Raw genomic sequence first — 26,537 nt, forward strand, 5'->3', positions numbered from 1 at the left:
ATTAATCGCTTTGCTGTCAGTCCAGGGGGCGTAGTGCCCCTCGATCATTTCACTGTTAATCAGGGCGGGGGTATCAGAAGTTTCCGGGGGTGCTTGGGGGGTAGTGCCGCCCCACTTTAGACCTAAGGCCATGGCCTTAATCAGTCAGACAGCTCACCTCCTATTTGAATCATTTCGGATTGCTCACGCTCTCACTAAACCGCAGGCTATCACGTTTGGCTCGAAATAAACCGAAACGTTACTATGTTATGTGTACTTTTTGAAAGCAATGTTAAATATAAGTTTCACTAACCTTACAAATAAATCTAATTACAGACTGGTTGTTTGTGCCCACAAATGAGTTTCAGAGTTTTGTTGTTAATAGTTGGTATTTTAATCAGAACAACATATTGGACCAATTTTATATTAGGTGTCTTTAACTGCTATGTACTAATGCATTTGATACAATGTACGTACAACGCAACAGCATGTATGTACATAATAAGTACCTGCATTTAATGACATATGTAGTTACACCTTACACCTAACCCTGACTCTAAACCCTAACACTGCTCCTAAACCTAATCATACCTTAAGCTCAGTAGCAGCAAATGTATAAAGCTGCTGTTTATTGACTACTGTTGTTCATCTCATTGACATTAATCTTTCTCTCTCTCTTTTTCTTTGTAGAGGAGGATTGTGTGAATTGCACGGACGAGTGTCGAGTGCTGGGTCACTCTGACCGTTGTTGGATGCCCCAGTTTCCTCCAGCTGGGACTGGAGGACCAGGAACTCCCCAAGCCGAGGGCTCAGACTATCGCACCAATCTGTTCGTCCCGGCCGGCATGGAAGCGGTCGCCGTTGAGACTGAGAGTTATGAAACGGTGTGCAATCCCAATGGCAAAAAAACATTCTGCACGTTCGGGAAGGAGCGTCGGGACCACACCATCCTGGTGGCGAATGTTAAACCTTACCTAAAGATCAAACGTGCACTCAGCCCTCTGTTGCAAGAGGTCCCCTCGGCCTCGTGTAGTCCCACCAAGGGGTGTAATACAGGCTCGCCCTGTTCCTCGGCCAAAGGTGTGGCCGATGGAGCAGAGGGAAAGCCTAGCACCAGCCATTACGGACCTCCAGACGGACAGTACGTCTCCCCCAACAAGCAGAACAAAGAGCAGGGCTACTCCACCCTGCATCCCTCCGACCCGGTGGCCAAAGTCCTGGCTGAGGCTCGTTCGCGGATCAGCCAGGAGACGGCGGTGGAAATGGACCGTGTCTTGGAGCAGGGGGGAGGAGAGATGGGTCGTGGCACCATGGACGCAGACCAGGTGGTCAGAGACATCGACAAACTGCTGCAGGATTGTCGGGGAAACGAGAACAATCCCATCAGAAAGTGAAACGTTCCTTCTCTCACTTGGAATGAACAAAATAAGCATCGAGAAATGGACACTCAAGGCACTCTCTAAGAGAGTGCGGTACAGATGGGACAGAAAATTTGTACTTGGACATTTTGACACATGAGCAAAAAAAAACAGTTTGTTCTCGTTTTGTTGTCTGGATGCCGCGAGGGAATTCTTTAGGAGTTGCTCTGTCTGGCTTCTAGCAGGCTTTTCTTCTTCTTCAAGTGCCCACCAGCTTCAAACTTGTTCCTATAGTGACGTCTTTTTTGTCACTGAATCGGAGATGGAGCGTACCGCCCCTCTCGGCCAGGGACTTTAGGAGGGGTGGATAAAAATGGTGTGTTCTGACAATCGCAGTCAAGAGGTTGGGGTGCATCGAACACCCCAAAACGATCAGAGACACTCTCTCTTTAACTTTTAATGGCTTTGTAATATCAGCATAAGAAGTGCAAATGATATCAACACTAAAGGGTGGGGGGGGGGGGGTTGATTATGAAATGTAACCATTCTTCACCTGTCATTTCTAGTCATGTGTAAAATGTGTCCTCCCACATGTCCATATGGAACATTCCAAAACGGTGAACCTGTTACTCTCAATTATTGGTCCTTTGTGTGATCCCGTCAACTGTCTTCTGCTTTCCACTACTTTTAAAGTGACTCTCCACGTGTCCGACGTTATGTTATAGCAGTCACTCTCTCTCTCTCTTGTATATTAGGGACATTTTTCCTCAACTGTGAAAAGATATATCTATATATACATATAGATACATATATATAAATATATGAACTTGTGTATAGTGTTCAGATACTGTAACAATGAAAATATTTATACATTTTGTAGAAAAAAAAAAGGTGCACAGGACGAAAATGCAGTTAAAGATATTTATTAAACTGCAAAGATTTCGATTTCAAAACACAAAACATGAACAAAAAAAATTTAAAAAAAGGAAATGTCCCTTCACATTGTCACTTATACACAAAATCATTTAATGTGCAAAATGTATTCAATTTAATGTGTTTACATCAAAACGACATATATTTTTTATTGATTTTTTCTGCAGTTTCTGTGCATTTGAGCCAAATTGTTACGTGTACAAGAGCTATATTGTGTATTTTATTAAATTAATATATGGTTGTGTTGTAATATACATGGGCTAATATTGTACTTCGCAACTGATGCCTTAGTAGTCGTCAAACTCTGAGTTTAATTTCCATTCTGTTAATTCTTGGTTCTCTCTCATGTGCTATCTGCTTGGAGCTGATCGACTCGCTGCTGTACGTTCAGACAGGCTATGTTTTAGGAATACAAAACTACTAGCTGAGCCACTTGTTTTTGACTAAAAGATACAAACCTCTACAACAGCCACACACGACTACAGTACAAAAAAATCCTATTCAACTGGGCAGCTAATTTTCAATTACAATAATTTTCATTGTTTGGATTCATTCAATTCTTGTTTTCCAAACATCTCTTTCTCTTTTAATATTTCTAAACCTGTCGCTCAGCATCGAGTCCTTTGTGAACGTTTAGTGGTATTGCCTTTCGTCGCTTTAAGGGCATTTGTATTGTAGTGCACTTGACTGCATAGGGAAGAAGAATGTGCTCTTTGTTTTGCAAGGACCAAAAATGGTTCCCCCCAAGGAGTTCTTGTATTATATTATGTTTCAACCAATCAGAATTCATCAATTCTTGATCTATTTTTCCTATTCTCTCTTCTCTCTCAATGCATAAAACAAAAGATCATTTTTACACTTTGGTTGTGACATTGTTTTCGCCTTTTTCTAAACAATGAATATACAGTGTGAATATATTCAAACTATTCCCATGCACAGCAATTTAATCAAAAACTGTTCCTCATAAACGAAGATGTTATGTTTCTAAACTTTTGCCACATTGTGACCAAAATGAGCTACCACAAGTGCACGCAACACTTAAAAAACAGTAAGAAACCAAAGGGGAAGGAAACCATTTTCATGATCGGCTATTTCTGTCATCAGAAAGCATTGCCCGCGGATGTTGTGTGCCCGGGTCGTCCTGCACAGCTAGAGAGAAACTAACTGCTCTCATCTACCGTAAAGACACAATCACGTCTGTTGCGTTGTTTATTTATTTATTTGTAGGTTTATTTATTTATTTATTCATTGTTCTATCTGGAACTCCAAGACTCTATCTGTTGTTTGCATCTTTTCTTTATTTTCTATATCAGTACCTGGGTTAGAGATTACAAAAAGGTGGGGAGGGTTTGTGAGGAAGTGAAAGAGGAGCATTGTGTTCATATCTAAATGAGGTTTTATGTTATTTCATTTTTTTCCAAAACACAGTGACAAGTTTGACATTCCGACACACTCGACACAACTGCTACTTGAAATAACAATACACAGCACGGTGGTTGGCGTCTCAGATCTCGCCGTGGTGTCTGACACGGGTGCTTTTTATTTTCTACCAAGACGATTCTCCGTCATCAGCGCACTGCCACGATTCAGTCTGTTTCATTTACACGAACAGCGCCTTCAAAAGACTTCAAGGTTCTTAAGAGCGCTTTAACCCAAAGAAAGATAGTTGGAAATAACTTCTCTGCTTTTCCTTCGTCTCACTTTGTTTTTAGTTTCCTTATACTTTTCATCCAAGTTTGTTAATTTCTTTTGCCTGTGAATGTGTGCCGATCACCAGTGGATGCCTTTATGTTTGTGTGTGCTTGAGAGAGCTAGTTTGAGTGACTAAAACAACTGTATGTTCTGACCCAAAATTCCTATCATTGCACTATGTGTGCCATCACTGCCTATGTTCGGAATACTACCAAACTATTACTAATTCTGCTAAATATAGACTGTGCCCAGTATGCACATTTTCTGTACACATGGAATACCCGTGATGACCTACTAAATTTGCTAAAATGTTCAGTATAACACTGAGCATAATGCTGTATCTTACCAGTGATGCTGAATAAACCATGATTTTTAAATAGGGTTGTCGATATAACACATATGATTAATTATAGAACATAATCAATGCAATTAATCATACCTCCTGACCCGTACTTAATTTCATATTAAAAGTATTTTCCTACCATCGGAGCAATTCAAATGTAAATGTTAAAGAGCAACATCAGCAGGGAACAGTCAGTGCACCTCGCAAATTTCTAGTGTTTCAACTACTTCTAACGTCCTAAAACTAGAGGTAGACTGATATATCGGTTTTACCGATTAATCGGTGCTTATAGTTGCATTTTGGAACTATCTGTTATCGGCAAAAATCAATGTCGATAGTTTCCAATCGTTTTTTCATCATTTCAAAATAAGAGTCCCCTATGTATTTTAAGCTTGTTTATACTTAAAAGTCCCGCATTATGCACCGAATCTTCGTTTCTTCTGGTTATTATTGGGATTTTGGTTGAACAATAAACTACATCTGGGATTTTAGTCATTTTGGACTCTTTGTCTGTGCCCGCCATAGTATAGAGAGAATAAGACGGTTAATTAATCGGTTATCGGCCTTTCCCGCCACCTTAGTTATCGGTATCGGCAAAATCCACTATCGGTCAACCTCTACTCAAAACGCAGCGTTTATAATGTTGAAAAAATGTTAGATTGTCCAGAAGCGTCCATCTGACTAATATGTACATAGACCAAAAATAAAATAAAATAATAGCGTAGATAGAGCGCAAGAACGCGTCATGTGACAAGACAGACAGACAAATTCAATTGCAACATGGACTATGTATTGTTTATATTAAATGATCTTTATTTGGGGGCCTTTCTCTGCAAATATTGATATATGCGATTAATTGTGATTAATTCGATTAATTGCATGTCATGTAATTAATTTGATTTACACAAAATTGTATTAAAAATGCTAAATAACCATTTTTACTGGCAAGATGCAACGTGATGAGGTCATGTGACAACAATGGCTTTTCCTACTGTTTAAAATGTTTATCGTCGCATAATGTGTCTCACATACTATTTCTAAAACTTAGCAGGCAGTATACAATAATGGAATACTATTACGAATAGCCACTGTCACATGTGGCGATCTGCCGGGGTCACAAGAGGCCCCCAATTCAGAAAGGTCTCAAGCAATGCCTGTGCATAAATATAGCCCCTCAGCTTATGGTTTATTACGCCAGCCCTGTGAGCTATTTGCTGTCTAATGGACTATAAGTTGCTGAGGTCAACATATAGTTTGAGATCCAGAATAAAGCAGTGTTTCCTCATTATTGTCTAATTACACTCAGTAGGCATGGAGAGAGATTGATTGCAGTGTTATCGAGGCAGAGGTATCAAAGTCTAATGCTTAAATCCATAATTGAATGGGACCTTATGCATACCCCTCCCCTCAAACACGAGCTTGCAACACGCACAAACAGGGCACCACTTTCCGCAACCCTTGATAGAAACAAAGCATACATTGTGTGGATGAAGCTGCTGTTGTCTAAGGCTGTATTCTATGTGATATATTTGGGAGCAAAATGACATTAAAAACAAAAATCTTTTATTAATAGACATGTCTCTATGCCTCCTGCTTGTCTGTGCAATATCGTCCCGCAGGAAAAACAAAAATCACAAGTGAGATCTCTTAAACATCGCAATTGTTGACAGCCATGAGATGACATGGAGAGATAAATTAGTTATCATTACACACCCATCAGCAATCAAAAGTCAGAGAGCTCAACATGCTCAATATACCTCTTCAAGCTTCAAAAAAACACAAAAATATAATTCAGAAGTCTGATAAATTATTCCATGAGACTCATGATTGTTATGAAAGCATACGATAAGATTTGATGAGAAACAAACTGAAATCTAATGTATTATTTAGTTAAAATGTTTACTGACCGTTGATCTCCTGTGTGCATTCACGATAGGACATGAAAGCAACAGTTCACGCAGTCCCCTCGTGACGTTGGGGTGTTCAAGCAAAAACAGGTCCTCCACAGCGATAGTGACAACAGAACACAATACAGCTGCACACAAAACAGAGAAGAGTTTGTAGTCGAAGAATTGATGCATTTCTATGCCCAGCCTTATTTTTTGGACCGGTGCAAGTTCACAGTGGACGGAGTTACCCGTGCAATGCTGAAAACAAGCAATCAATAGAATGTACCGTCGCTCGTCAATGCTGGTTAGGACAAAAACTCTGATTACCATAGAAAATATACCTTTTATTGCTTGTCGTTTGCCATCAGGTTTGGACACGGTGTGACTGTGGCTGCCTGTAGCCTCCTCTATGTTTCTGTTTGATTTCTGAGTACTCCGTTCCAAAAAATAAGGCTGGGCATAGAAATGCATCAATTCTTCCTCTACAAACTCTTCAGACATGTTTAGTAAGTTCTGTTCTATGATTTGTGTGCAGATGTGTTGTGTTCTGTTGTCACTATCGCTGTGGAGGACCTGTTTTTAGATAAACAAAATTAGTTTTCGCTTGAACGCCCCAATGTCACGAGGGGGCTGAGTGAACTGTCGCTCTCGTGTCCTATCATGAACGCACACAGGAGGTCAATGGTCAGGGAACATTCTCACTAAAGATTAGATTCCCATTTGTTTCTCAGCAAATCTTATCGTATGCTTTCATAACAATCATGAGTCTCATGGAATAATTTATTAGACTTCTGAATGATACTTTTGTGTTCTTTTGAAGCTTGAAGAGGTGGTCACCATAAACTGCCATTGTATGACATCACTGAGCACAACATTTCTTCACAATTTCTCCCTTTGTGTTGAGAAAAAGAAAGAAAGTCATATAGTGTTATAACAACACAGGGGTGAGTAAACAATGACTGAAATTTATTTTTTGGGTGAACTATCCCTTTAAGTACTGAATTGTCTAATTTACTAGTTGATACTTAAAGGAATATTCCAGGTTCAATACAAGTTAAACTCAATCGACAGCATTTGTGGCATAATGTTGATTACCACAAAAATTCATTTCGACTCGTTCCTACTTTTCTTTAAAAAACAAAAAACAAAAAAACAAAAGCACAAATCTGTGTTCCAGTGAGACACTTACAATGAAAGTAAATGGGGCCAACCTGTAAACATTAATATACTCACTGTTTTAATAGTATAGACACAAGACATAAACAATATGTGTGTTAATATGATTTCAGTGTGATAAAATCACTTACTAACCGCATCTGTGTAAAGTTATAGACAATATTACAACTTTGTGGCCATGACAATGTAACGCTGTAAAACAACTATAAAAACAATGATTTAACCAACTTTTACAGCTCAAATAATAACAATAAAAACAATAAGTTGTAACAGAAGAATTAATGTTATTGTTTTTTATAAAATTATAAGCTTCACATTTCTGCCTTTAAACCCTCCAATAATTGGATGATATTTATATAACATACCCCACATATGCAGTGAGTTTTCTGTAGTATACATGTTTGCTGTTGCTTTTGGGTTGAAGGAATCTGTGTTTTTTGCTGATCACGGGTGACATCTTTAAAGTTTAGCTCCGGGCTAATGATTCTTAATTTATCTCATTACTTCACATTCCCACCACTCAGAGAGATTAAAGTGCGGAGCTTGCCGACAGGCACGAGGCAGGCGGCAGTTTAAGTCAAGCTCGAGGATGCTCAGAATCACAGCGATGGCACTTCGCTCCGTTCATCTGCTCCAGGCTCTCGGCCAAAGGAACCTACAGGGCAGGTTTAAACAGGAGAATAGCTTTGCTAAAATGACAGACACGGCTTATAACGTAAATATCATCCCTCTTTGCATAATGCGGGGTGCTTTCTTGGCCAATTACCGATAGTTGTTTTTGCTCGCTTGAACAAAGGGAATGATTTTGGTTCCAGGTGGCCTAGAACATAAAGCTCAGCAAAAAAAAATATTATTTTGACTGTTTGAAATTAAGATACTTTTTTTTTAAGACACAAAGAACAGAACAAAGCCAAGTCAATCTGTTAGTCAAGGTAACTTACAGTACACACTTTTATGATAAAGTAAACCTCCAAATCTATTTCACTATATTTATGTACACAAAAAAAGTACTTCAGCAATACCATGGTACCGTGATAGTATCAGATGGTGATAGCATGGTACTAAATGATTACCGTGACATCCATATCTACCATATATTGGTACCATGGTATTTCAATGGTACCAACCATGAAAAAACAAAACAAATATGGTATTGCGGTAACACTTTATGATAAGATTGTAGGCGTTAATATTATTTAGCTATTTATTTATTTAGCCTGTCAAAGTATACTCCATATTACTGTGCGTGCATACACAGGTGGTTGGCTCATGCACACTACGACTGCTGTGGAACACCAGACTTTCTCTTCAGGAGTTTAGACCCATAAAGATGTCTTTATATACCTTCAGACTCGAGTTATACAAATGCAGGTATCTCCAGACCTCCTCACATGCTCTCTTGACGTGCACATCCACTGCTGTTGTTTTTACCTTAATCTCCTGATGTTTAGCAGCGATTACATCTTCTTCTAGGCGCTTCTTTGTGACAGCAACGGCTCAAAATGTGAGTGTTGCCACCTTGTGGACCCACTAATTAGTGCAAATAACTCCGGTCGCATGCGCGTTCAAGGACGCATGGTAAGAAAAATCGGGCTGCGCACGTTCAGTGCTCGCGCACTCTGCTGATGACAAGATCCTGTACGCGGACGCTCAGCATTCGCGTTGGACCGAAGTATACTTTGGTCTTTAAGGCCTGGATATAATTTGTTTATTCGCATTCCGAATCGGATCGCACCAGGCCACCGCGTTGCTTTCCAAAGTATGCTTTTCTGACTGCGAGCAAATACGAACACGTTCGACGCATGCGCACTACTATGGTTTGAGACACTCTTTGAGTACAGTCTTTGAGTGTACTTGCTTGTTTTGATTATTGGGGGGGTTACCCCCCTCCCCCCCGCAGACACTTCTTTACCCACTTTGGGATTATTAATTGCCATGGCTAAAAAGATTTGCAGCTGAATTAAATTGGACATTGATATCAGTAGCCCCCTGAAATTAAACACAAAATGAACTCACTTTCCAGGTTCTAAGCCATTTAAGAATTTCATGAAAATGCATAATGCGTGCTACAATATTTCTTTTTCAAAATAATGTTGTATTTGCCTTAATTTGCAGATGCGTTTCATTCGGGTTTCTTGTTTGTATATATCAGTAGCTGGGGGGCAGGTATTAATTAATGAGAGGGAGGATTGAGGGAGGTAAAAAAGTCTTTTACGCAAGGTTTTCCTGTGCCAAGTTCATTTTGCTCTGATCTTTATTCTCTGGGTGCCTGTCCTCCGTACACTCTATAGACAGACCTCTAGCTAGGCTTAAACACTGAGGATCACTATCCGACTTGTAAAAGAACTGCTTAACTTTACCAGACATTGACAACCTAGTGTAAAAAGATAGCCTTAGTAGTCTTTCCATCCTATTATATAGTATTCAAAAGCAGCTCTTCAAGCCAAAGTGCAGCCTATGAAATGTAATTTAGGCTAAAGAAGAAACATTTATGACTGAGAGGAAATGAAGATGTCAGCTTCATCAAGAGCAAACAGATTGACCTTGTTTTGAGAGCCAAGGTGACCACACGAAGAAGATGCACAGGAAGTAATCATAGCCACCCTGCTAGCTCGAGTACTGAAAAAAACCATGTCATCAAACATCCGTAACAGAAGTAGCAGAAAACCGATACGCCTCAGCATGAGGGAATGAAAATCTGCATTCATGGCCTTTGGTGGCAGCAAAGTGTGCTCGGGTGAGACCTTGATTAAACAAGATGAGGAAAAATACCTCTGTCTGTCCTTCGCTCTAGAAGCGTGCCTTGTTTTGCTGTAGACATTTTTAACGATATCTCCCTAGGCATCAGAATTAACTGACGGCAGAACAGAGATGGACAACAGTAGAAAAAAGTTCCAATTACCAATATCAGATTGCCACGGAGCAGCCAAATTGTGTTTTTTATTGGATTAAGTGAAATGTCAGGCAGCTAATTAGAGAAGTCGAGCTCGAATCTGCCCAGGAAGAGGAGGGGCGCCATATCCACAATATTGCATTCAAAAGGTTAATCTCCAAACCTTTCGCAAATATTGTAGCCTGAGAGTGCATGGTGCATCATCTGTCTGTCTTTCTGACTATCTATGTGCCTGATTTTGCTCAAGACGCTTCAAAAGAAAAGCCATTAAAAACATAGCTGTCTGTCTCTTTAGGACGTGTGTGTACCAATTCACCTACTTCTGGTATCCAATAACAGGTCATGGAAAAAAGTACATACATCTGAGTGTGCAGCAAAAGAGTATGCCAGTGTTGAGACACACATCCACATCATAAAGTTGTGTCTTTTGCGTCCCCTTATGTCACATACTGTTTACATTTGCATGGAAATATTAGCATCTAGCTAAATTCATCACGTTAAAACTTATGTAGAGAGGTTTTTTTTATTTATTTATTTTTTGGTTAAAATACTTTCTCGTATACCAGATTAATATGCACAGCCAACTAGGTTGGAGGTCTGCACGGGCCTTAAAATGAAACCCGAACCCGAGACCATGTGGCCCGACACTTCCCGTCCCGGACAATACTGTCAGATTATAAAACCGAACCCGACCCAAAATCGCTCACTATGTTTATAATATCTTCTCCTAGCAAGTACTGGAAGAAACAGGTTGCAGGTGTCTCAACATGCGTTTTTGAACATTTGAAGTTCTTTTTAACTTGACACGGTGTTTAAAAATTGCCCCGGTCCTGCACGAGATGCTGAAGAATCAGCGAGACATGGCGCAACAGTCAAAGACATTCGTTCAGCATGTGTTTACATAGGAAAATAATGGGAAAACAGAACAGACGTTCGCAATAACACGTTTGGTGTGAACGGTCCCTAACTCGCCCGTTCTCTAGTGAGTGAGAGCGCATGCACGAAACAAGTCAGTAGGCCTGTTTATTTTTTCATTAATTACAAACCCGAACCCGACCCGAACCTGAAGTCCTACTTGAAAAACTGACCCGAATCCAGCCTGAAACCCGTTGGGTTCTCGGGTCTCGTCGGGCCCGGGTCGAGTTGTAGACCTCTGAACTAGGTAAGCCATTCATTGATTGATTTTCCCAAAAAGTGCAACACTAGTCATGTTTCCATCCAAGTTAAAAATTTGATTGATGCAACAAAAAAAAAAAAATTAATATTGCTAAAATAATGCAATGAAAAAAGAGAGAGTGTTCAAGAGAACTAAACCGCCACTTCTGCGGAAATTGGTGCAAAATGAAAGTTGTAGCCACTGGGGAAGCAACTGTGTTTTGTTCAATGTAGTAAATTACTTAAGGTTTAGAACGTGCACATTTTGGAGATTTTACTGCATCTTGGTGTTTCCATCCAGCATTCCACATCCCACAATTTGCATTAAAATATGTGTTTGGAAACCCAGCTACTGTGAGTCTGTGGTGCTATCAAAACATTGCAGTTTCTTTGAGCATCCCGACCAGCCCGACACAGCAACATTGACTTGATCAGTGGCATGAGTTTGGAGTGGGACTATGTTTTTTTTTTTTACCAATAGCAGATGGGGGGGGGGTGTTCAGGACACTTTTGAAAAAAATAACTATATTTGCAATCCCATTTTGGTGACACTGGTTGCACAAAAATTACACACTTCACATTAACAGTTCACAAAAACTGCTGTGGCAGGTCCAGCCTTGTGTTCTTGCAAATTCAAAACAGAATGGGCACAACAATCTCATTTTCCGTTGCACATGGTGTTATGAGCAATATTAGCAACAACAACAAAAAAAAGTCTGCATAAATGCTGCCTTCGAAAATCCACCAGGGAAAAGTTTATCATCCGTGCACATTTGATGTACTATTCTGAGCGTACTATGATATAGTACGCACTAAGCCTTATTATGCATACTATTCCATGTGAATTGGAACCCAGAGATGCACCTTAGGTGTGTCCCAAACTGCACACTTCTGCACTATTCTATGTCATTTTGAAGTGTAAGTAGTGCAAGTAGTATGTTAACACTGAAAATGCAACAATAAGAAGCGTACTATGAGTACATGGATGATGCACTTCTTCAACCGTCAAAACGAGTGTGGTATGTTGGACTCTTCATGCACTCAGCGCTCACGGCTTGCCGTACGTAGCGGAAGGGGCGGAGTTACCTGGCCGTGTTGCTGGCAGAACATAATGGAGAATGTAGCAAGTGAAACTTAAGTGAAGACAGCACCTTACAGATATGAGTTAAATGCTTTACCATCATCCCACTATGTGTGATTATAAAGTTATTTGAGATAAAGGTGTTGAACTGAAGTTGGCTAATGCGCTGAAGGCAGTTTTACAAGCTGTGCTTGTGATCTTGCCACCTCTCATGTACAGGCGTTCTCCATTACACGAGAAGCGGTGCGAAACACACAGCACAAGCGCACTGATGCCCCCTATTGCTTCAGCACAAACAATGCTAGCAAGCGATAAAATGCTTTTCCCTAAATATAGTTTTCCATGTAAGTACTAGCTTAATAAAACTTACAAAAATAGCACTTATTTCTCCAAAGAATGTGTTAGTACTGTAAATATTGTATTTTGTTTAGCAGGTAAGTGATAAAATAAATAAATAATAAATAAGCTGATTAAAATGCTTTTTATTTCTTCATAATCTGCTACAGCGAGTAATATGTTCTCCATGGTGTTTTGACAACATTAAAGCTAAATGCCATTTGATTGGTTGAGAATAAAATACGCTTAAATCTCTACGCTCTTAAAGGCATCTCCGCTTAAAAGGGCACCTTTAGATTTGTAAACAAAAGGGGCAGGAGCTTGCACCCCTGACGTTCCATGCACGTCAGTGTTTCCACCCATTTTCAGTATTGTAAATCCATTTAAACTTTCAGCACTTGCTATGATGTGGCAAAACCACTGAACCTGAGGGCTGTTGTGACTGCCGTCTGCACTTGATCACTCACCCCAAACACACACACACACGCACACACACACACACACACAAGCCATCAGTAGCAATTTTAATTTTTTTATGTCTCTGCTTTACAGACTATAAACAGCATCCACAACTGTTCTCCAACACAAACACACATTCTCACACATCTGTTGAGTGTAAAGATTGTCTCTCCCCTAAACAAAGCAGCAGTCACAACATAATGAGTCCTGACAGGCCCATAGATGTGAAGAATTGTGTGTGCCGGAGTAAATGAAAAGGTCAGTAGGCAGTGAGGAAACTTAATATGAAGCAGACATATGAATCCCATCCAATGGATTATCGCCATTAGCAAAGAGCAGCATCGTCTGACGCCGTCAAATCAATTAAAAAATATCTGATGCAGAGACTACGCTCTCTCTAATTCAGCTCTAAGGGCTTAATGTGACCCGTGTATTTGTGTACCACTCTTTCAGGACACAATAAACTGATAAAATCGATTTTGGGGCATCAAATGAGAGCCTGTAAGACAACAGGTGGGTCATTCCGTGAACTTGGTGCCTTTTCCATTTCAAAAAGGTGTTTTTTAAAGTAATTGTTAACATTCTGTTGGATAAACATGTCTTTAAGTGTTAAAAATTAATGAGAAAAATTTGAAACTGGAGGTGGAACAGGTGGAGGTGTCATTTGTAATGCTGTTTTGGACCACTTTGTTCTGAACACCAGCCAATACGAGGACATTCCTCACTGGAATCAATGTTCTGTAATCCAGTTTGATCACTGAATGGAAGAAATGGATGTAAAAGAGGAAGTAAATAGTATAGAATGGTGACATTGAGAACGTTGGCTAATGAACGTTGGTTTTTTTGCCACCTGAAAAGCATAATGGGGGTATGTGATGAACTTCGATGAACTTATAGCAGATATATGCTTTTAAAATGTAGTTTTTCTCTTCCAGGAAAATAACCAAAAATATGAATAGCACATCTTGTATGGTCCAGTTAGCCCCTACTGGTATATGCCGTAACTACACCATTTGATTTCAAAAATAATTTTTCTTCACTGACGGCTATAATAGGTTTTTTCAAAATCCCTAAACCAAGACCACAAATTCACTCACACTTCTCCAAGAACTTTCAAGCTACATTCACCAAATTTGGCACAGACCTTCAGCCTGTTCTGACTTGGGTTGCTATGTCTTTTCTAATTGATCACAATTACGGTTTTCCTATAGCGGACGATCAAATATCCCCAACAATCCCTTAAGGCGGTCACACACCGGACATGAAGCGCCATGCCTTGTTGCGGGTAGGACAGGGCAAGTCGATGCAGTGCAGGTGGCATATAGTACACAAAAGTTACCAAGGTGTTTCTCTTCTTCAAGAATTAACAAAGTGACATTGATGAGTGTAACTGTGCAAACTGAATGATTAGAAATGGCTACGTTAATTATTCAATTTCTCTATATGTAGCATTGAATGGGCTTCATTCAAGCTGTCAAACAACAAAAGTCTTACTTTTAACTGAAGACATACTGTGTAGGCTATTTGAAAGAAACATATACACTATATATCATCCAGTGATGGCTTGAGTAAACAATCTATGTCCTTTGATAATGATTTGGGTCGAATTTAAAGGACAACGATGCGAGTTGCACTCCATGGCGTGGCAGAAATTTGAGTAGCCTTCCGAGTAGCTGGCCGCCGCCAACAGATGCAGAGTGGTGGTAGTGATGTGCGTACATTCATAGAAAACTATTGTTTCGAATTATATAATGCACCATGGCGTCCGCCAGACGCTTCTGGTGCGCAACCCTCTATAGGGCATACTCACACTAGGCCTGGTTGGCTTGTACCGTGCCCAAGCACGATTGTGCCCCCTCCCTACTCCCCCACTGGCCTGCACTCACATTGCACTTAACGTTCTGGGCCTGAGCACGTTTACGTCATTATGATGCAACTTTTTGTTTTGAAGAAAACAGGAAGAAAAGGGCTCTTGCACAGCACAATGGAGTCCATCATTCTAACATTACTTAGTTTGTGGCATATTTGGAGTCGTTTGGGGCACGATGACACCCGGACCTCTCACATGCCTAATTGACGACAGCATCGTACCACTGGAATTTATCCTTTTCGTCTGATGAGCTGCTAGATTTACCTTCAGATACTGAACCCGCAGTTTTTTTCAGCTTGTCACGATTCTTTGGTATCCACAAGTACGAAGATAGTTTTACCAAATATCTCAAGAGTTCTTATGTATTGTATCCAGTTGTTCCTGTATACTCTCATGGGCCCAAATTTCCAGTAAACATTGCACCTCTGCCGTAGACCACAGTGATCCCTTTGCCGGCATGTTTGTTAAATGGAACAGTTGCATCACTGTTGTCATGTTTTGAGTTCCGTGCTCGGCCACAGTTTGTGAACACACTAGATGCGTACCGTGCCTGAGCCAACTGAACCATGCCCCAGCCCACCTCTTCAAGCGGGCCAAGGCACGGTTCAGCATACTGTGCCCGGGCATGGTACGGAGCGATCACACTAGTCAAATGAACTGGACTTTGGGGGTCAAACATGCTTAGGCATGGTACAGATCGCCTAGTGTGAGTACACCCTTAGACTTACATTGACGGAATGTTCAAATGGGCCAAGACTATAAACTCTAACGGTCAAAAATAATACTGTCCCTGTGCTGAGAGTCTCCACAGTGTTATGCACAACGAGCCACGTGATAAGATGCGTGGATTGATGGTCTCAGAAGCGGAGGCAACTGAGACTTGTCCTCCACCACCTGGATTGAGGTGAGTAACCGCACCACCACAAGGACCTACTAAGTAGTGGGAATTGGGCATTCCAAATTGGGAGAAAAGTGGATAAAATAAGTGCTTTAAGTCTCTCTCTTTCCTTTGTCTGTCTGTCTGTCTATCTATCAGATGAGGCTTTGTCAACATCAAACTTGACAAACTTTCCATGTTGAAAAACAAACAATATAAACCCTTACAGAAATGCTAATGGTTTTAATGGTTATGATGCTAATTGTATTGGTTTTTATGGATACTATAATAGTCCGGGTGGGTCTGTATTGGTAATGTGTTGGCTTCTATTGGTGGCATGTTATGTCTAGTGGATACCATTAGAGACCAATACACATCTATAATGTAAACCAATACATATAATTAAATCCTAATGGAATATGACCCAAAACACACTAGACTCGTAATCGTATTCATAGTGGAAACCATTAAAATGTATATATACTGTATATATATTGTGTATATATATATATATATTGTGTATATATATATATTGTGTATATATATATATATATATATATATATATATATATATATATATATATATATATATAAAATTTTCAGCAGGATTACCAATTAAGTTCATTATACTATAGTTGATGTTTGACATGTGCCAATCAGCCAGCCTCCTTGGTCTAGATATCAAGTTGTGCCGTGTCACTATCGTGTTGTGTTGTATCGCCGTCAATGATAAGAGCAGTGTATCAACTGAGTTGGTCCAATGTACCAGTAAGCTGTCGATTATCACACCACACACATACACGTACATTCTAATTTCCCTTCAGGCACCAATATCTGGAATGCAAATTGAAGATGCATAATCACATTTAAATGAATACTTCTTGCATTTGGTTCCCTCTTTTTTCCCTGTAAATTTTGTGTTGACACTTGTGCTGCTCTCTAGGAGACCAGATCCTGAGACATCTAATTAAGTTTGCTTTGTTATGGAACACTAAGACAAACAACAACACGAGGTAATTAAAGCCCCCCCCCCCCCCCCCATCACCACACTTTTGTTTCGGCCCAAGTGACCCACTATAAGGCCTTGACAGAATTTTAATTCTCTTTATCTCAGGACAAGGCATACACGTCTGGGCAAACGGGCTGACACGGTAGCTGTCACCCCTCAGAGGAGACGCTAGCTTGGCACGACACTGCTGACAGTGCGATGTCTGTGGTAATTACGAAGATAGGGCATTGCACACATTAGCATGCAGCATCCATGTACAAGACGAGCGATACCCGAAATGATGCACTCGAGGTGAAGTACTTGACAGAGACAGCTATGTCATGCCAGGGCTTTCTTCACACTTTTAACTCAGAGATCGGTCCATACTTTCACAAGTGAGTTTTCAACATGTCAGTTGCCAGAGTTTGACATTTGTCAACATGATAGTGGTAAAATTCACAAGTGTGGGCTGCAATGTGTTTTGAGGGGCCTTTTTCTCTCAGCTCTGAACATAACTGAAGTCTTGATCTTGTGGTCTTGTTCTTCAGACCTCTAAATGTGGCCTCGGTTTGGATGTGGGACTCAGTACTCTTGGTCTGGGTGTGTATCTCAGTCTCGGCCTCTTAAATCTTGGATAAGACCACAGTGTAAAACCTTTAATTAAATAAGAACATTTTCCTTGATGCTTTGAGATAAAAGATTTAATTGTACTCTAGGGTTGCATCGGGATTTCAGAGTTGGGGGAACCCTTACATTGGGGTGGTCTTTTAGAACATGGCAGGGATGTGCTCTTTCGTGATGATTTAGGGTGTGTCTCAATACGCTCACAAGTTCAGTAGTCAGAGCACTGGAGTAAGCCTTTTCTAGGGGTTTCATAATCGCAAAATCGAACCAGTTTATTGAAACGTCCACTCTCTCTCTAATAATTCCCACAATGCTCAGTAAAAACCAGGGAACAACATGTTCCCTTATCGGAATGTTTTCATGATTTCTGAAGTCTTTCAAGTCATTAGAATACGAGCACAAATGTAAAATTATTAAGTCAAAGCTTGTTGTTTTTAATATATTTAATCTATAATGTGAATGAAAGGGAAAGAGCTTTTAAAAAAGATTAAAAATACTCTTCTTCGTCTTTTTATTTATTCATTTATGTCATTTATAACACTTTATGTTTTAACACCTAAAGAAATTGCACAACAGTGTCATTTTTACAGCAATGTTGTTGATCAAAACCGATTTCATTTAAAAGCCAGTCATACATGTCCCAATGTTCAGTGGATTAACACCCTTGCCAGTGCCTGAATTCTTTTTGAATTGATTGAGGTTGTAGTTTCAAGTTTATTGTTGACATTCATTATGTGTTTTGGTAATGAGATATAGCCCTATTTCCTTGGTCTCTGTCTTGGTCTCAAGGGCAGGTCTTAGTCTGGATCTGGCCCTGAGGGGTCTAGTCTTGGTCTGGATCTAAGTCTCAAAGGTTCTGGTCTTGGTCTTAAAGTGTCTGGTCTTGACTACAACTTGTAATAAAATATGAGTGGAAGAAAAATGGCCTCCCCCGTTGAAAAGACCAGAGTTGCTGGGGTTGCTTGTTTACCTGCTTACAAAAAATGGCTTAAACCAAACTAAGCTGGTTTACTGATAGCTGGTCTTGCTTTATGGTTTTAGATGGGTTCTGGGCACTTGTTTGTTTGTTGGTCAGGCTGTGAGGCCAGGTAGACCATCACCAAAAAAGTATTAACCACCATAAACCAATCTGAACCAGAATGGAAATTCATGTTGGTTTAAGCTGGTCTTTTTAGCAGGGTCTTAAAATTCATCCATTGGCTACAGTGGACATTTTCACACTGTTCTTTCAAACTACTCTTGCAATGGATAGCGGATCACCCTCATGGTGACATAACAGTGTCTGAGTCACCATCTCGGCATATCTGTGCTTTTCACTCTGTCCCAATTAAAATTTTGCCCATAAACTTTCTGCCTATCTGAGACCTGCAACCAAAAAACAGAGATGCTAACAAAAGTGATTAAGATTGACACAATGACTGTGGTCTGATTGGTGGGCTGCTGCTCTTTGAAAGCTCCCGCAATGACAATGCAAGGCAAAACGAGTTGATGAGACGGGCCAGGCTGAGCCCCAATGGACCCACTATCAAAGCAAATCAGCAGGAGACAAATACAGAGACAAAGTGATGATAAGCTAGCAGTCAAGGAACATAAATGGAACGGCCATTGAAAACAGCAGTTTGGAGCAGATATTTTCAGTGTAACTGTAAAACCATTCTAGTAATAGCACTCAACAGTTGATTTTTCTTCTTTCTCTTCAGTCAATACAGGAGAGAAAGACTCCATTTTTGTCCCTGTGTTGACATATTCCTATTAAAACAAGAAATTTGGGCGGGACACATCAAAGAGCACATTCCAAAGCAACCAGCTCCGAGGTGAATCACAACATGTGTAAAAAGGTATTTGAAAATCTGACAAAAATGACAAAAGTACAGGACTGTGTACTCATGCTGTGTTCTAAGTCAGATGTGGGAAATTCCCACTTGAAATCTCTGATCTCCGACCTAAGAGGCATTCCCGATGCTTGGAAGATGACGTATAAACAAACAAAACTGCAATGCTCCTGTTAGCTTAGCAGGTTTTCAATTGTCAACAGAGACGTCTCCTAGAAACCTAATTGATAAGCGATGCTGCAATGCTAGCATTTTTTTGTACAGATGTGCGATTAGAAGCGTTTAGAAAAAGTCTGTTTAATTAACCATATTTTACACTTCTGTCTCTGCAAAGGTTTGCTAAACAGGTTTTATGATTATGTAATGTGAACTTTGACTCAATGATGGATATAATTTCATAAAGGTGAATGTTGATCATTAACTTTATACATGTCCCTGGGTGCCAACGTGTTTGCACGAAGCACCTGCATCTCGGTGAAATCAAGAGTTGAACATTTCCGCATGAGTTTCAAATTGGAAGTCCGACTGCGGGTGGTGTTCCATTGCACTTTTCCTAATAGGAAGTTGGAAATTCAGGATTTCCAAGTTGAATGGAACACAGCATTACCCTCTTTAATAAGTGAATAAACTACAGTACAATCCCATTAAGCATTGTGAAGGACATAATTGAATTAAAAATGAAGGAAAAATATAAAACTATTGATTTAAGTAGTTGATTATACTGTAAGTAAACAAATATTTTAATATATTTTAAGTTTGTTGCAACATATTCAGATATATACAAATATACAAGTAGTTTGAGAGTGTAGGGAGAGTGATTCGATTGCATAATTCACAGTGCAACATGGGAGTGGGCGGTCACTGCAGAGCTCTTTTGACGTACTTGGCTGTTGCGCTCTTTTTAAGGGGGGGGTGCATGCTTATTCAAGAGAGTATCTGATTTGACAAAATTGTGTAGTGTCCAACAGATTTGCACATAAATAGTTTGAATGGACACAACAGCCTTTGGCATCAACAACAAAAGACATGGAAAGATATGCTTTCTCCTGCCTTTTTAAAGTCTAAAAGTATTCTGCTGTCCGATTCATAACTACGCATTATTATATGGTTACTTGGATTTTATTGTTTAGCATAGATTTTTCCCTGTTTCCCTTTTCCCTTTTTGTGACCCACCAATTAAGGCCCACTGTAACTAGCATATATGGTCTCAAAGCTAACAGACATGGGGCCCTTTTTTAAAAGCGCAAGCGTTACACGCAACGCAATGTCTTATGTCATAACTTAAGTGCAAAGTCAGTGGGCATGGCCATGAAGTTGTGGTATTTTCGTGCAAGCATGCACTTAGTCCAGGCGCAAGTGGGTTTGGTGAAATCATGCAATTTAATTCTGAGGTTCTTCCAGCTTCTGCATCCTATTACATACTCCATTCCCTCAAGCACCAACAATTTAAACAAAGACAGCACATTCATAAGAAGTTGGTAGTGTAAATGGACTGTATGCAATGAATTAGAAGAATTGATAATTATGTTCTTCTGTGCATTAACTGCATCCTTGATGAATGTCCAGTATATTCCTATGAAGGTGATACGCTCCTTTTATATGCATGGAAACTGCAATTCTCGCCAGAATTTGTATATATGCTCCTTTAAATTATAGAGAATGTAAGTATTATTAATCATTTTCATCTACTGACACACAAATCATGGCTAGTATTAACAGTGACTATATTGGCGCGCACTTCACTTCTACCGGTGGATTTTGATTTTGCAAAAATTAATTAATTTATTGAAACATGAACAAATTAAACCAAATGTATCCCTAAATTCAAATTACACTTCAAACGAAATGAAAATATGATCAAAATAACGAAGTGGTAAAAAAAAAAAATCATACCAAATCTAAACATTTTACTCTCTCCAACTTCTTCCACCGGCACCTTTTGCAGAGACTTAAAAACAAACAAAAAAATCAAATATAAATTAGATCATAAATACAATTGTAAATATAATGATAATAATTGACCTTTAGATAGCTTAACACTATCTCATAATTATAATTTTTTTCTCAAAACGGCTATGACCGTGATTGTCAGGGACTTAATTTAATGTTCCACTATATTTTAAGAATTTGGGTATGAACTGCATTACCACCTGCTGGTGAAATCTCCAAACTGCAAATCAGGAACAGAATTTGGACTTTGCGCTGAGCTAAGATGTGGTATGGAAACATCTTAGCGCAATGACCAAATTCTTAGTAAAATAGCAAACTGCGCTTTGCGCCACTTATTAGCATGCAATACACCCACAGTTTGCATGCCTACACCCACAGTAGCGCAAACACTCCCACCCACACCCACTTGTGCTTTGTGTAACGGGAGCCAGCTGGTACGTGATAGCTGTACGGTATTTGTAAACCTCACTCCCCTGGCCTTAAGAAGCACACTAGCGACTGATGCTAGAGGATTTAGCCTCCTCGTTAGCATGCCTGCCTCCCATGCTGGAGACGCCAGTTCTAATCCCACTCGGAGCGGCTCGAGCAGGACTTGTTACATTTGTGCTGACATGAAAATTGCACTTAGAATTAGCGCTCTCACAAAAATGTAATAAGACGTTGTGCACGGTCGTAACGCTGCACTTTGCACACTCATGAAAATAGAACTCATGGACTTAAAGCCACAAAACTCCAATTTTACTTTCACAGGGTCTTTAAAAACAGGAACTACATGCATTCCCATATCAAAGCCTTGATTATAATCAAAAGCAGCAGCAAATCAGCCCTTGAAGAGTGCTAAAAGACGAGTTACAACACAATGCAGTGTATATGAGGATTAAAGGGATTTGAAGGTTGAGAATTTGGATCATGTTCCAGTTGGGTTAAGCAATGTTTGTGGCTAACAGTGATCAGGATTTGACTGACAGGTGAACTGAGGAACCTCTGTGATTGCCCACAAAACACACTGTCTCTCACAGCTAGTGCTGATCGGGTTACACCTGGTACATCTCTCTTTCTCTGCCTCTCTTCTTGATGCTCTGTGTCAGTGGCTGCATGTCAACAGAAAACAACAGCCATTTAATCCACAAGCTCTATCATCTCAGACAGACCGCATTTTTGTTTGGCAAATAAATCTGATATGACTCAATCATCAGGCATCTGATAACTTGGAGCGGCAGTCATGCGATCCTGGAGCTATTTTAGTGCTCTTTCATTCATCACGAAATAATGCACTTTTTTTCTTGTAGAAAACAGCATTCAGAGTGCAAATTAACTGGAGTAATCTTTGAGGAGGTACTGTATGCGCTCATTAGTTCCAGAACTTTGGCCCTCCAAGCATTAAAGAGTTCTCATCTTGATTTCAAACCATGTTGTTTTCAAAAGCCCCCCCCCCGGCATGTGGGGAGACGGGCCATGTCTGATCATCAAGATCAAATTTTTGATAATGGTTTCATCTATTTTGCTGTCCCGGGGTGCTGTTAATAGAGCTGAAATACATAAAGGCCTCCCAACCCAGATGGTAGACCATACTGCCTTTGAACAGTTAAAATGACTGGCTTTTGCCGTGCCATGGTTAGGAGCAGCTGGTATAGCGTGCGGAAGAGAGGAAATGTGACAAAAGGAAGAGAAGGAATGTGATTTCTAGACCCAACCAAAGCCTGCTGGCCCGACGCAGAGGTACTGGAGCATTAATCAACTAATGTGTCAAACTTCACGGTTACCATGAATCATTGTGTTTCTCGTGGAGACAAAGATCACATCAAAGACAGTTGTGATTAAAGATTTAACATTTGATGATAAAGACCTCCATCTGGCCAGAGTTCAGTTGTGTTTCATTATTTAAAACATCTTGGAATTAACAAAGAAACACCCAGAGCACATGTTCTCTGCATCCTTCCCATGAAATCAATTCGGATCTAAGCAAGAAGGTGCACTGGTCCCTTTGTGCTCTGCACTGTGCATGCTGGTGGCAGAAGGGATTGTGTTGGAATTTGTGATGAAGAGGAGAATGCTGGGATGTGCTTGGCCCAGTACACTCCACATTATGGATGTGTCCACGACTATCTCGGTGACAGCTCCCTCTTTCCACCAGTCTGCGGTATGCCGCATTAGATTAGAAAGCTTGTCTGCTGTCTGCTCCAGGACGGCCAATGCATTATGAACACTGCGGATCTAACAGAAGAGGAGAGAAGGGTGTTTGCCATATGCAGGACTGGTTATACCTCACAAGCATAAAGAAGAGCACTCTGCTGTGAGCTCCATAACATGGCGTCTTTGTAAATACTGCAGGCTGAGGGTTTGTCATTCCGGAGTGCCGGAGTCACATTGCCCGAGACTTGGCAATATGCCTCTTGGCTCTACGGTGACAGCGCCATATATTGTGATGTATTGTTGTAAATGTTTAAATGCTTTCGCTTCTAAGCTGGCAGAATTGCGCTGTAATGTAATTCCTTACAAGCTATAGGGAGGAAATAGTTCTGGTGTGCTTGCGCATTGAAGTTTCGGAATGTGATAGATTGTATTTTGCTCACAAATGATTGATGCATGCGAACGAGGCCCTGTGTATTGCACCGTGCATAATTTAGCCCATTCGCTCTGTTGATAGAGTAAGCTTTCAAGCGAGCGGGTCGCACGGGAGATGGACGTTATCTTGGCGCCCAGTTTCAGTGATGACGCTACAAACAGGTGAGTCAACATTAAAGCACCTGCGCTTAAACTAACAAGCTTACCGCAACGTGTCACAAAGTGTGAATTTGAATAACTCCCCTGAGAGAGTTTAGAAGCGATGATATGGATGCCAAGGCTTAACGTTCCTTGTGACACTTGTTTACGCGACCAGTTCAAAACTGGCATATGAGCAGCTACCTCGCTTATTTGGATGAAAAATAACTTGCCCCCCTGAAATATTCCATTTGCATAAAAGCTTTCATTTAGTGCAGATGAACACGAGAGGCGAGCAAGGAGCGCTGGAGATTAGAGCAGTTCATTTGTCACATTAGGAAGAATTATGTGTGTTTGTGTCACTGAGCAGAAGGAAAGAGAGATTTTAGTGTGAAAGAAAGAAGAGACAGCAGAAAGTGTTTGAGTGCACGAGCAAATAAATAAAAGCCTAAATGAGTTAAGCAAAAACAAACAAATGAATAACTGTACATTTGGAGCATCACAAATGACAGTAACAGTATTCGGAAGATATTCAGGAACTAATAAATGTGGGTGCTTCATAGCAGCTAAAAGAAAAACAGATCTAAACGGAGCTTAACGTATATGGAGGGAAAGAGTGAACTCAATGAAAATAAAGACGACACACTGACCGCATACGCTTTTTAATTTGGTCACAATATGCACTAGATAGCAAACACCACACACATACAAACACACGTTTCCCTAGCTATCTTTATGAGGGCATACCATAAACTCTATTGTTTTTATATAAAGCTACAGGTAATTATAATAACTAAATACTAACCGTATACACTGCAAAAACAAACAAACAAACAAACAAACTTACTGAATATCTTTGTCTTTTTTTCCAGTAAAATATCTAAACATTCTTAAAACAGGATAAATTTACTTGACAAGCAAAATGGCATAAGATATTTTGCCTAGTTTTAATTGAAATGCCTTTAACAAGAAAAAACTATTTGACAGTGGGTTAAGAAATTTAAATGAATTAAAGAAATATTCCGGGTTCAATACAAGTTAATCTCAATCGACAGCATTTTTGGAATAATGTTGAATACCAACATTATAAAATTACATTTTGACTCATTCCTCCTTTTCTTTAAAAAAAGCACAAATGTGTGTTCCAGTGAGACACTTACAATGGAAGTCAATGGGGTCAATCTGTAAACATTAAAATACTGTTTCAGAAGTATAGACACAATACATAAACAATATACATGTTAACATGATTTTAACCTGATCAAATCACTTACAAACCACATCTGTGTAAAGTTATAAATTATACAACTTTGTTGCCATGACAACTAAACCCGGTAAACATCAATTTAAACAACTTTACAGCTCAAATAATACACAAGTTTAACAGAAACAATTATATAATTGTTTTGATAAAATTATAAGCTTCACATTTCTGCCTTTAAACTCTCCAAAAATTGCCGCGATTTATTTCCATTGTACAGTAAGTGCCTCACTGTAACCTCAATGTTTGTTTTTTTTTACGGAGAGAAATATTTTGTGTGTGTGTTAATGAACGTTATGCTACAGATGCTGTCGATTGAGCTTAACTTGCATTGAACCTGGAATATTCCTTTAATACCCTGTGTCATTCTGTTTCTCAATTCATTTTTCTTGTTTTAAGGATGTTTAGATATTTTTCCTAGAAAATAAGATGAGTACTCAGTAAGAAAATAATGTTTTGCTGTATAACCGTCCTCCTATTTTATTTTAGAATAATGGAAAAAAAGCATTGTTTACTTTATGTAATATATTAGGGATGGGCACGAGTAATCGGGTACTCAGACGTGGCAGCAATGATCGATCATGAAAACGATGATCGATGGTGATCATGCATGATGTGACTTTTCACTTAATTCGAAATTCAGTGACAATTACCTGACAACTAAACACAAACGTGTCAAAGAGGGAGCTTATTTTTAATTTGAGATTGATTATGTTGTGGTTTTGAGGGGTACATTGATTATCAGAGACGGCTTATAGCAACCAAACTGATTTACGACGCTTAAATGCTATCGTTACGATCATCAAAAGAGAGTGTAATTAACCGTGTTTTGAACACCTGTCTCTGCAAAAACGAGTGCTAAACACGTTTTATTATCATTTAATGTAAGAACTTTGACTCGTTAATGGACATTATTTAATAAAAGTGAACGTTTGTCACTGACTGTAAACCTCCCTGCCCTGGGTGGCGTCATGTTTGCGTTGAAGTAACACACACCTGCATCTCGATGAAATGAATTAAGATTTACGCACGAGTTTCTAAGTTAGATGTCCGATATAAAGTGTCATTCCGTTGCACTTTCTCCAGTTGAAAGGTGGAAATTCCGACTCTCCGAGTTGAATGGAATGCTTCATGAATC

At 39.7% G+C, this 26,537-nt stretch overlaps 1 protein-coding gene across 1 annotated transcript in view; it reads left to right on the forward strand.

The window, feature by feature from the left end:
* The window catches only part of pcdh17 (protocadherin 17), a 110,274-nt gene extending 104,242 nt beyond the window's left edge, over positions 1-6,032 (forward strand). Inside the window, exon 5 of the mRNA XM_051672193.1 lies at positions 670-6,032. Within this exon, the coding sequence (XP_051528153.1) occupies positions 670-1,373 (704 nt within the window). The 3' untranslated portion in view covers positions 1,374-6,032. The remainder of the gene's footprint in view (positions 1-669) is intronic.
* Positions 6,033-26,537: the final 20,505 nt, after the last annotated feature.

The sequence above is a fragment of the Myxocyprinus asiaticus genome, chromosome 35, assembly GCF_019703515.2.
Source record: "Myxocyprinus asiaticus isolate MX2 ecotype Aquarium Trade chromosome 35, UBuf_Myxa_2, whole genome shotgun sequence".
Classification (NCBI taxonomy): Eukaryota; Metazoa; Chordata; class Actinopteri; order Cypriniformes; family Catostomidae; genus Myxocyprinus; species Myxocyprinus asiaticus.